The sequence below is a fragment of the Rhamphochromis longiceps genome, linkage group LG8 (genome assembly GCF_057381845.1).
Source record: "Rhamphochromis longiceps isolate RC_006_pf linkage group LG8, R_longiceps_female_GT1.1, whole genome shotgun sequence".
NCBI lineage: Eukaryota > Metazoa > Chordata > Actinopteri > Cichliformes > Cichlidae > Rhamphochromis > Rhamphochromis longiceps.
The window spans coordinates 22,891,976-22,904,473 of record NC_140564.1 but is presented as its reverse complement, the minus strand read 5'-3'; the positions used below and the strand labels follow the sequence as shown (position 1 = coordinate 22,904,473).

At 41.6% G+C, this 12,498-nt stretch overlaps 1 protein-coding gene across 1 annotated transcript; it reads left to right on the top strand.

Annotated features, from left to right (window-relative positions):
• Positions 1-451: 451 nt before the first annotated feature.
• Positions 452-12,230, top strand: med1 (mediator complex subunit 1). The gene is made up of 16 exons (XM_085416526.1): positions 452-623; positions 2,289-2,395; positions 2,991-3,069; positions 3,151-3,205; positions 3,496-3,628; positions 3,951-3,979; positions 4,147-4,218; positions 4,528-4,602; positions 5,240-5,403; positions 5,491-5,602; positions 5,764-5,888; positions 5,996-6,123; positions 6,353-6,554; positions 6,651-6,746; positions 7,530-7,635; positions 7,719-12,230. The coding sequence occupies exons 1-16, from the start codon at positions 503-505 to the stop codon at positions 11,542-11,544; spliced, it is 5,430 nt and encodes a 1,809-aa protein (XP_085272652.1). The 5' UTR covers positions 452-502; the 3' UTR covers positions 11,545-12,230.
• Positions 12,231-12,498: the final 268 nt, after the last annotated feature.

The following is a 12,498-nucleotide window of genomic DNA, read 5'->3' as shown; positions in this document are numbered from 1 at the left end:
CATTATTTACATGATTATTTCATCCTTCCTTTGGATTTTGCCTGTTAGTTGCTGTTGGCAAATCATGAATCATTTACTCACAGCGACCATACGCCATCTGCAGTATTAATTTTGCCACTGTCTTACTATAAGCTGAAAAGGCTTTTATTTTTTGAAGCGATAAAGGCAGCTGTTTCGTTTCTCCTGGAAACGTTGTGATAAATAACCCAAAGTAATTGTTACAACGTGCAAAATGGTAAGTCGGAACCTTAAAATGTTTATACTATTTTAAATGTGCTCGTGTATGTTATATATACACACAAACATGCAAAAAAAATTGATACATAAAATTTAAAAAAAAAAAAAAGTCTGGAGAATACACACAAATAGAGAAAGGACTCACCCAAGAGAAAAAAAAAATCGCTGTTCCTCTCTTGCTATGACGAGTTTATAGTAGTACGGAAGCCCGGAAGGGATGCTAGGAACCTGAAGCGGGGAAGTCGAAGTGGAGCAGGGGGGTACAATGGCGGCGGGGCCTGGTGTTTCTATGCAGAGCTGCAGCCCTGCGAGGGAACTTTCTGTTTCAGTTCAGCAGGGAGGAAATCAGACTCATGGCGATCGGGTTAAAACCGAAGAAGTAACGGGTAAGAACGCGACCCGTGCTTTATTTCTCGTTGCTTTACTGATAATTTATTTTGGGACTTGGGCTATCAATGGCTAACTGCTAAATCAGCCCACTATGTTGGCGAGTACTGCTGCTTTTTGCGTATGTTTTATAGATTTGAAATCCACCTGTGGGTACCATACACACACAATAACTCCAGATTGATAAGTGCGGTTTATCTGTACAAGGATTGGTGTTATTTTTTGGTGCGCTTAAAGTCACGTTAGTTGCCTATCTGTAATCAGCTAACGGCTAACGTTAGCAACTTGCTAACGTCAACTTTCTGCAAACACTGATGATAGGTAGGTCGTGCAAAACAAGGCTCTGAAAATATAAACACCACAGAAGTTTTGCTTACCTATTCAGTGTGTAGAGCAAAAAAATGCCAGTCTGTCCATCAGTTTGGCAAACTGTGTAATAAGCTGCAACATTGTAATAGCTCATTATCGACATGTTTTGACAACACTAGACATCCTAGACTAACAGTCTGGTAAAAGGATCCCAAAACTTTTATTAAAAGTTGTTTTTTTTTTTGTTCTTTTTGTTATTTTTCCAAAGAGCTGACAAATCCTACCAACCAGCTAATGTATAAAAATCATGCCAGTCGCCTACCTACGTGAGACATCTGCCTGGAACACAAATAGTACAAGTGGGACATAGATGATGATAATGATGTTGTTGTCATGCTCTCAGGTCACTCTTGAAAATATAGAGGAAAGAAAGTATTTTTATACTTATATTTGTTACAGTACACATTTGGCTTCCAATTTGTTTGGAATACGTAAATGATGATAATGCCTACAACACTATTAGACCTTGGTCCACCAGGATTGGCTGAGATCTATCTATCTATCTATCTATCTATCTATCTATCTATCTATCTATCTATCTATCATTGATCAATGGTCTTTGATTAGTGGTCATGTCATTAAACAAATGTACTTTTTGTAAGGTTGAGGAAACCTGCAGTCAGCTGAGACTGAAGAAGTCACTTGGATGAGTGACAAACTGCTTCTCCCGCTGAAAATGCTACATTCAAACAGAATCCACTTTTTGGGATTCCTGCTGATCTACATTCAAAAACACGCACAAAACTTTTTTTTCCTCATAAAGTTACACTAAAAAAAATGTGTTTGTGTGTGTTAAGTTGATATTTTATTTCTTTAAGTTTTGTTTTGTTGTTTTTATTGCCTTAAAACATTGAAGTTACCACATGTAGCTTTACAATGTTTACCACTTCTTAGACAAATGCCACATAGAAGTTTGAACGGGAAGTTTTTGTATAGCCTTTCACACAGGTGTGGATTAACCAAAATTATTTCTAAACAGTATAGTTTGTGGTTGTGTTTTTCTCAGAATAACAAGGATAATAGAAACTCCCATAAAGATATACAATATAGCTTAACAGCAACTCAAACTGCAGCTGTTAAACTGACAAAAAAATGTGTTTGTTTGATGAAATTAGTTTTTGCCTAGAGGAATAGTAAAAACTTTGTCTTGTTCTAGTTTAAGTACTTTTATTACATAAATATGGTTATTCTGGGTGGCAAAAAAGATCATAAACCTCTTTTAAAATGCAGAACAGAATAAGTGTATGAAATTTGCTTAAAAGTTATCTAAATGCATGTATTTCTTTTTTATTTAGAAGCAGAGAAGCAGAGTCGCATGGCTGCTCTGCTGGAGAGGCTTCATGCCAAACACAATGCTTCCCGGCCATGGCAGGAGACCTGCAAGGTTGTTCGTCAGGCTATGGTGAGAGAGAGACCTTTCTACAAGTGATTTGTACAAATTTCAAAAGCATTATTTTACATCAGTAAAGGCAGGAAAGAGGCATCTGCAGCAAGGCCCTTACGATAAAATCTGTGGTGCCTTTGTGAATAGAAAGCGAAAAACATCCTCAACTCCATTTCTTGAAACAGTAATAGGCACCACCTAGTGGTGCAGTTTAGCTCTACAAAAAAACCAAGTGTTTTCATGACTTAGAAAGACTTTAAGGGGAAAGTCATACAATATATTCTACAGTGGTATAATATACCAGTTTTAGAAGGCCTTAACAACATTATAAACACACACAATACCCATCATGACCCATCTATTTACTTAACAATCCCACATCAGGTCACAATGAAACAAGTAATCACAACAGAGAACACATTTAATGTCATTAAACATATAATTGCATAAAAGGTATATTCTTCAGTAACTTAGCTTCTGGATAAGTAAAGCTGTAATGAATTTACATTCTTGAACCCAGTGGAGCAGGTGGAAAACAAATTTTAGATCTTGTTGATTAAGCACATTTTTTGTTTTATGAACTTTCTCTTTCTTTCCACATAATGTGTCCCAGGAGAAACGTGGTGTGATGAATGCAGCAGGTCACCAGCTCCTGCTCAACTGTCTGGAGACCCTGCAGAGAGCTTTGAAAGGTGAGGACGTCAGTTGATTGAAACACAAGGGAGAGCGAGTTGACCTTTTTGTTTAGAAAAACAAACTGCTTTCTTTTTCAGTCTCATCACTTCCCTCCATGACAGATCGTCTGGAATCCATTGCTCGACAAAACATGTGAGTCTCTTACAGTTACCGAGGCCGGTAAACCTAAGCACTGAAAGCAGTGGAAGCTTTCAGTGCTTAGGTTGAAAAACCTTTAGTTTAATATTTCAAATGAGAATGAGCTTCTTTATTGGTTAGGAGGGCTACATACAACACATTGCATGATGTTCTTTATTTTACAGTTTTGATGGCATTTATCCATTCCAATATACTAAAACTGTTTTAGCTAAAGCACAACAGGAAATGGAGTATAGAAACGTCATAGCATTATTTTGTCAATTTTTTTTGTCTTGTTTATGCAGGCTGGGCTCCCACCTGAGTCCCTCTGGAACGGAGTGCTACATCACAATGGACATGTTTTATGTGGAGGTGCAGCTAGACACCAGTGGCCAGCTAGTGGATGTTAAAGTGGCTCATCAAGGAGAAAGCCCCACGGTCAGTCTAATCACTATGTAGTTCCATAAATTAGTAATAGAAGGCCTTGGTAACACAGGTCTAGAGACCATTCAGTGCACCATTGCAACCTCCACCTGCTAGGAAAAAAACTAACCAATCACAAGGAGGTTTCCAATAAAGCGCAGTGCCAGGAATCTTTGGCAACCGTTTGGAATACACATATTTTCCCTTACAACCAGTGGTTGCCGTGGGTTGCCAACTGGTCTCTAGGCTTGTGTGACTGGGAGAGGCAAATTACATTAATCTAATTCCACTAGTGAAGATTCAGTAATCTTTTTTTGCATTTAATTTTTGGTCACAGAGTTGTCCTGAGCTTTTTCAGCATTTAAGGTGAGTAGAAAGCACATGTGTAATTGAAACTCTTGTGGATGATAAGAGACAAACCTGTAGTGCATGGTGTTTCATTTCTGTTAATGATTAAAAGTTAAAATTGCAGTTACCTGTTAGAGATTCCTGTTTAATAGCTGATTGAGCCACTTTTGTTTTCTTTTTAACAGGGAAAAGAACTTTGAAGAGTTTTCTAAACATCTCAAGGGACTTGTTGATTTATACAAGCTTCCTGGAGACAAGTAAGTAGGCTTGCAGGCTTTGACGTTTGGTTTAGGCTTATCTAAAAGCACGAGTAGATATTTCGTTCCACGTATAAAATTGAATTTACATGTGCTATCTTCCAGATTATGAAAATTATCTTTTCTTAAATTGTTGAATTATGAATATGTAATGTATTTAGGCTTTTTAACTGCTGAGAGACAGGAGAGCTGAAAAGAAAGCAATCAAAGACCAGATTAGTGATATTATTTTTTTTATAAGATGCATATGCCATACATCTCTGAATATTGTTTTCATATGTCTAATAATATTTCCTTTCTGTATATAAGTAAACTGAAAACCAAGATGTACATAGCACTCCAGTCTTTGGAGCTTGATCTTACAAAGATGATGCACATGTTTAGGTAAGTTCAATAAGTCTTTGATTTACTGTTTAAGTTGCCTTTGGGATCTTTGGACTTTTCATATTCATCACATTTCTGAGGACTTTGGTTGTATGCTATATGTATGTGCTTCTAGAAAATGCATGTTAAATAATAAATCCCTGAAGATTTAATCAGTTTGAACCTGTGGTACTGTTAAAAGACTAAGTACACTAAGTACATTCCTGCCTGTGGCCATCTCCCTGTACAACGCATCCACTTAACACACTGTTTGCTGCTACAGCTACACATGTTTCTTTTCCAACTATTTATTTATAAGTGACTTATGTATGTATGTATGTATGTATATATATGTATATATTGTACTATTCTTAGTTAGCGTATTGTCTGTCTTGTCTTAATGTTGGTTTAAAATGGAGCACTGTAACAAAAAATAATTCCCCCCAGGGATCAATAAAGTATTCTGATTCTGATTCTGACACTAATTTTATGAGGTGTTGGGACACCTATTGTTAAAGATCGCAAGGGTCATCTCTTATTATAAGAGACTGTATCTCTGTACATTTGCCTAAATTGTATATATTAATAATTATGACCGAAGCACTTAATTTGATCATCTCTATTTTAATGCAGTCTTCTTTGTTTTTATGTTTTTTAGGTTAGCTACCAATGCTAATACAGTAGAAACTATTCTGCATGGGAGTGTGGGCTTGCTGACAGCCAGAAGTGGTGGTCACCTTGTTTCTCTCCAGTGCTATGTGTCCCCTTATGACATATTTGAAGAGGGAACAGGCACACAGCTCAACCTAATGGACAACAATGGCAAGTGCATGCAGGGCATTGATGACCTTATCAAGAATCATCTACCAGTCACGACCTATGTAACTTACTGGATGCTTGTTGTTACAGTGCCGCGCTCTCTGGGTGTCAGTGTCTCTGTTACAATTGAAGGAACCTCCTCTGTCTATAAGCTCCCAATTGCTCCACTGATCACAGGATCCCACCCTGTTGACAACAAGGGGTAAGAACATGTTCACCAGTGTTTACAAAGTCCTCCAGTGAGCAACTCTAATCTGTGTAAAACCTGCAATTATGCTATACTGGGAATTGTTTACAAATTCACCACTCTTGCAAATATTAGGCAGTTATCATGGGTAATTGATTTTTTTCTCTTTATTTTAGGACACCTTCCTTTTCCACTGTGACCAACTCCAACTGTGTGGACCTGCCAGCTTGTTTTTTCCTTAAGATGAACCAACCCACACCCTTTTCACTCTCTTTTATCCAGAGGATGGGCAATGCTACTTGTGAGTTTACCTAATGCATGTTGTATTCACTATTCATTAACACACATAGAAAATATTATTCTTTATTTGAACGGTTTAACCTTAATCTCTGTCAATTTTTCCCCCAGCCATCCCAGTGTTTGAGACCCCACCAATCTTGTCACCTCTCTACCAGTTAATTGTCCAGAGCCAGCTCCAACGTCTTGAGGAGGGCAGCTCCCAGCCTCCACCCCCACACAACATGCACTTTTATTCTGTGAGCAGACATTACTTGCCTCCACAAATATCAGCGATGTGTTGTAAATCTCTAGAATCTTTCAACTTGCACATTATTTGGTTTAGTTAAAGGTCTGTCCACCCTCGGTGGTTACCCCCAACCTCTTCTTTTGGCTTTAGAATTGTCTCCATTACTTGTATTTATATATCACAATTATCACAATTTCTGTCATTGGAAGTATCTGAAAACTTCTATTTTGCTGTCTAAGGTGTTACCTGATCAGCAGCACTGTTACTTCCTGAATGGCGATGCTCCAGTGCAAGATGGTCGATCTCTTCAAGGAGCACTGGTGTCCAAGATCCCCTTCCGCCACCCGGCACAAGTACCATTCTTGTTGGATATCATTCGGCATCAGGCAGCCTATAACACCTTGATTGGCAGCTGTGTGAAGCGGACTTCTATCAAAGAAGGTAGGTGGCTTCTGATTTCCTGTATTTATCTTATTAACATGTGCTCTGTTTTCTATCATATTAAATTACTTATAATAAGTGTCATTGTTATTTCAGACAGTGCAGGCCTGCTGCAGTTTGAGGTGTGTCCTCTTACTGACTCAAGTTTCAGCGTTTCTTTCCAGCATCCAGTGAATGAGTCCCTGGTCTGTGGTAAGCACATACTTTTGCTCTTTTTTTTTTTTTTTTTCTTTTTTTTGGGAGGTTTCGGGGAATAAAGGTGTTTCACTAAGATAGATGCATTTAAAAAAACATCACAGCAAACATGATGTTTTGTAACAAGTGGATTTGACACAAATGTCTTTATACTACTTTTTTTTTCTCCCCAGTAGTCACTTGCTACAAATACTTGAAATCCTGATAGAGAGCTTGAAGTTGAACTTTAATTTGTTTATATTTCATATATTCATTTTTAAGTCAGAAGTTCTGACTACTGAAATTGATGTGACACTGTTGGAGTGGTTGATATTAATTAATTATGTGGGAAATTGGTCTTTTCTGATTGTATAGTGGTTTTACAGAGAACTGTTTTTTTACATGGTAAATTATCTTTGGTTGAGTATATAAAGGTTTCCCCAACTCATTGCCCAGAAACACAAAACCAACAATTGCAAAGTTTTTATAAAATTGCCATTGCGTTAAAGTTCAGCTAAACTGGTATTTATTATTTTAACTGGAGGACTCAACACATGACTGCAGCATGTTGAACCTTTATCTCAAACCTATGTTTGCTGTCTGTCTTTTCACTGTTGGCTAATATAAAATGTTGACTGAAAAAAAAATATCCTCTAAGTCACTTCAAGGTTGATTAGCAGGCAGCCACTTTACACTTTTAGCTTTGGAGTAGATTTCAGTCTAAAGGGGTTCATGTGTTAATCTGCTGGAATATCTTTTGTTTTTTGTGTAACTCTATTCTATGTGATCTTTTTCCTTTAGTGGTGATGGAGGTGATTGACTCCAGACAGGTATCCTGCAAGCTATATAAAGGAGTGTCAGATGCTCTAATCTGCACTGATGAATTCATCACCAAAGTGGTCCAGAGGTGAGATACTCACCATAACACCATAACTGTGTGGTTATGCACAGTTTAGTACATGGTTGGTAATTGTTTCCTTCCTCTTGTAGATGCATGTCCATCCCTGTAACCATGAGAGCAATTCGAAGGAAAGCAGAAACCATTCAAGCAGACACTCCAGCCCTTTCCCTAATTGCACAAACCGTGGAGACTATGGTGAAAAACAACCTTCCACCCTCTGGTAGTCCCACCTATAATATGGTAACAGCTGATGGATCTAATCCCATGGGACTGCCTGGGCTTACAGGGGGCAACACACCTACTGGAGGAGGGCCCAATTTTACAGGTCCAATCACTTCTCTGTATGGGATGTCCCGAACTGACAGGCAAGCTCAAGGAGGAGAGTGCCTAACCCCAGGAGCTGTGGCTAGCCAGCAACAGATGCAGCAACAACAGCAGCAAGGTCAAGGCCATTCAGATGACTATAGCAAAGTCACACAAAATCCCATACTAACAAGTCTGTTACAGATAACTGGAAGTGTGGGTTCTAGTCCCAGCTCCCAGAATGCACCACAGCCCCACCAAACTCCACCTCCAACATCTTCCCCTGCCAGCAACACCAAGAATCACCCCATGCTGATGAACTTGTTGAAAGACAATCCCACTCAAGATTTTGCTTCCCTGTATGGGTCTAGTCCATTAGAGAGACAGAATTCTTCTGGTTCTCCACGGACAGAAGGCATGGGCGGAACCTGCCCTGGAGGTAGCACGAAGGGAAAAAAGAAGCGCCCACGGGGGAATGAAAAGGGTGGCATGCTGCCTGGAACAGCTGCTGGTGTTGGAGGCGGTAGCTTAGGCATGAAATCTCAACAGTCATCTTCCATGCCACAGCACCACCAGCACCATCAAGTCACTCACGAGGATGATTTCCACCGTGAGCTCCTCTCTATGGATGTGGACGCATCTCAGAATTCTATCTATGATGTTAACCTGACCAGTGATGGCTTAGACACGCCCCATAGCATTACTCCTGCACCAAGCCAGTGTGGAACACCACCATCTGGTCCCAGCATGCCTTATTCACAGTCTCATGTCCAGTCTCAGCAACAGCAGCCACCAGGTACCGTACCACCTCGTATGGTCCGTCTCTCCAGCTCTGATAGTATTGGACCTGATATCACAGAAATCTTGTCAGATTTACCTGAACAAACTGGCAAAGGCAGTGGTGGGAGCCATGGGCAGCATCTAATGGGCAGCGGTGGGGAGGATGGAGGCGCACTAGGTACCCCTATCCGTGACTCTTCGAGTTCAGGTCAGGGTAGTGCAGTGTTTGACTCAGCAGATATTTTCAATACCAACAGCAATGAGAATCCCTTCACAGACCCCGCTGACCTGATTGCTGAGGCGGCCGGAACTGTTACCACTCCCACCAGTGACTCTTCTTCTACCAACTTCTTCCCTGATGCCGCGGACTTCAACCCTGACCTTCTTACCTCAGGCCATGGTTTCTCCCAGAGCTACTTTGATGACAGTTCTCCAAGTGCTGATGGAGACATGGACCTTGTCAAGAGTTTTGGGGGAGGTAGCCAGCAGAATACCCCATCAGGAACGCCTCAAAATCCTACTCCACATGGACAGAGCACTCCAGAGCCTTCACTAAAGGAGCCTTTTGATATTGGGATGGTGTTTGGAGGCAACAGTGGTAGTGGTAAACCACTTCTGGGACAAGCTCCTGATTTAGGAGACACACATGGTGGAGGGTCCCAGAGCCCCCTTTTGAGCATGGGCCTTGGAGGAGCATCTGGTGAACCAAAAGTTAAACAACAACAGGTTCTCATGCGGCCAAAAGATGAGAATGGGGGCAGCGGTGGGAGCAGTTCTGGGATGGGAATCGGGAGCAGCTCAACAGAGGGAAAACAGGTGAAGCGTAGCAGGACGCCATCCAGTGAGGGAAAATCTAAAGATAAACCTCCCAAACGCAAAAAGCTCGATCCTGATGGAAAATCCCCTTCTCACAGCTCAGGGGGACGGCCTTATACACCACCTAGTGGTGGCTCAGGCTCTGGTAGCAGCATAAGTGGAGGCGGTTCCAAGTCTCCTGGTAGCTCAGGACGGTCACAAACCCCCCCTGGAGGTGCCACACCTCCAATTCCCAAAATCACTATTCAGATCCCCAAAGGGACCATAACTGGGGGCAAAACCTCTTCCCATAGTGGATACACCTCCAGCAGTTCAGCCACAAGCAGCACAGGAGGAACTGGAGGAACCAGCAGCAGCAAAAGCCATCATTCACACTCATCGTCCTCTGGAAAGATCAAATCCAAGGAAGGCTCCATGACACAAGGCAACAGCTCCAAACCAGGGAGTGGAGGAAGTGGGCCATCCCAGTCTAAAGGCTCCTCCCAAGGGATGGGTGTTGGCAAGCCAGGATCTTCACCAATCACCAAACATGGCCTGTCTGGGCCTGGAGGTACTGGCGGAGGAATAGGAAGTAGTAATAAAGTTAAGCCTCAGGGGGGAAAGCCTCCTGGTTCACTTATGAATCCCAACATAAAGCCCAACATTTCACCTTCCCATTCTCGTTCCAGTAGCTCTGGTGAAAAATTATCCTCCCCTATGAAGATGCAGCAGTCCCAGGTTCCAGGAACTCCACCTTCTTCCAAGGCCAAATCCCCCATGGGCTCAGGAGGTGGCAGCTCCGGAGGGTCCAAGTCTTCTTCTGGTGGAGGCATGAGCTCACAGAAACCAGCTGGGGGAAGCTCTTCATCTGGTTCTTCATCTTCTTCATCATCCTCCAGTTCCTCGTCATCTTCAGGTTCAGTTGGCTTCTCAGGAGGCTCTCAGTCTCAGTATGGCAGTGGTGGAGGGGGAAGTGGTGGAGGTGGTGGAGGAGGCAGTGCAAGTGGGGCTGGAGGTGGCAGTGGTGGAGGGGCTGGCCAGAATAATGCAAATAACCCAAACGCCAAAGGAAAGTCTCCTAGCCGTAACAAGAAACCCTCTCTAACAGCAGTCATAGACAAGCTGAAGAGTGTTGGAGGAGGAGGAGTAGGGGAGGATGGTTGTGAGGTAGGGCCACCAGTAGGGGGAGCTGGTTCGTCATCTACTCCTGGCGGTGGGTCTGGAAATGTTCCCAGTGGGCCTTCAAACATGGCACCATCCAAGCATGTCTCATCCTCTCAAAGTGGTGACTATAAGCGGGAAAAGTCTGATAAAGAGGCAAAGGCAAAAGTGTCAGTGTCAGGGGGGAGCAGTGGGGATAAAAAGTTGATGGACCCAAAAACAGGTGGGGTAGGTTCGACTGCTTTGGCCAAGATTATAATTAGCAAACCAGACGGTGGCTCTCCAAGTATCAAGGCTAAAGTGACCCTACAGAAAGCAGGAGAAGGATCTGGTGACAATATGCGTCCTCAGATTTCTAGCCTGAAAGCTTCTCCACTCTTCAGTGGCTCGACTCCCAAACATGACCGCTCCTCCCCCAGTCACAGCCGCTCACCAGGATATACCCCACTTAACCAGGATAGTGAGAGCGAGTCAGGAAGCAGCTCAGTGGCTGAAAAGTCTCACCAGAACAGCCCCAGCTCGGACGATGACCAGACCATGCGCCCACTTCCTCCCCAGGACTACATGAGCTCTATTCCCCTTAGCTCAGGTGAGAAACATAAGAAACACAAGAAGGAGAAAAAGAAGCAGAAGGAGAGGGAACGGGAGAGGGACAGAGACCGAGAACGGGACAGGGACAAAGAGAAAAAGAAATCTATGTCAATGGGGCCGTCTTCTCATCCAATAAAATCGGACAGTTGGTCAAGGTCTCCCATCTCAGCTTCAGATTCATCTTTGTCCATGTTAAGTTCAGATCGGCCTTCCCGGCCGAGCCCAATGTATATGAGAAATGAAGATGATGACCTCATGGACTCAGCCCTCACCGGCAACCTTTAATTTGATGTAGAAAGTGCTTTGATTTCACTCATTTGTTGTCAAATTTTAACTCATTCCTTTTAAAACGTAAAGTAAACTTCTATTTATTTCAATCAAGCTGCAGATTAGAGCTGGATATAGGAATATTAAAGCTCTGTAGCTGATCATTGAACTGTTAAAGCTGTATTTTAGTTTTGTATTTTACTGTATGAATACCGATGTATGATGTCGGGGTGGTTAGGATGCCAGGTGTATGTGAATGTGAACACTACACATAAAAAGCCACCTCCGAATTGAGAAATTAACCATTTTTGTCTTTCCTGTGATGTCAGATGTTTTTATTTTTTTTTAGTACGTTTCCCCATTTCTTTATCCATGTAATCCATGTACATTCTGCTTCTGTCATAAAAAACAATGGGTTGCTATTATACAGTATGACATCTATTGGAAGTTATTGTAAAGACAGAAAGGTACAGCATTTACTTGCCTTGTTTTTCACAAAACCTTCAAATTTGTAGATTTTTGATACATTTTAAATTGTTAACGAGTAAATTAGTGAAGGTAAAAAGACTGTAACTGATAATGATGATGATGATGATGCTGATGGTGGAGTAAAAGAGACATGCAGTTATTTTTTATAACTGGAATTGTTTTTGAAGGTTGGAATAAAAATTTCACATGTGAACCCTATGTGGCACTAGATGGCAGCAGTGTATCAGGCTCTATTTCTGGCTGCAGAATTACAGGGTGCGTTATAATGAGTCATTTTCCCAAAGGTAATGTGTGGAGGTTAAATGGATTTTCACATCTTTATTCACAGGTATTATAAAGGATGATTTGTAGATTCAGAGTGCAACTAAAGGGTTTTTCTTTGCTCACAATGGGCTCATTTTGAGCCTCCAAATTGACAGAACTAAGAGATGTTTATACTGTCATGTTTAATATCAGCAAAAAATACTTGTGTTGAGGCAATCT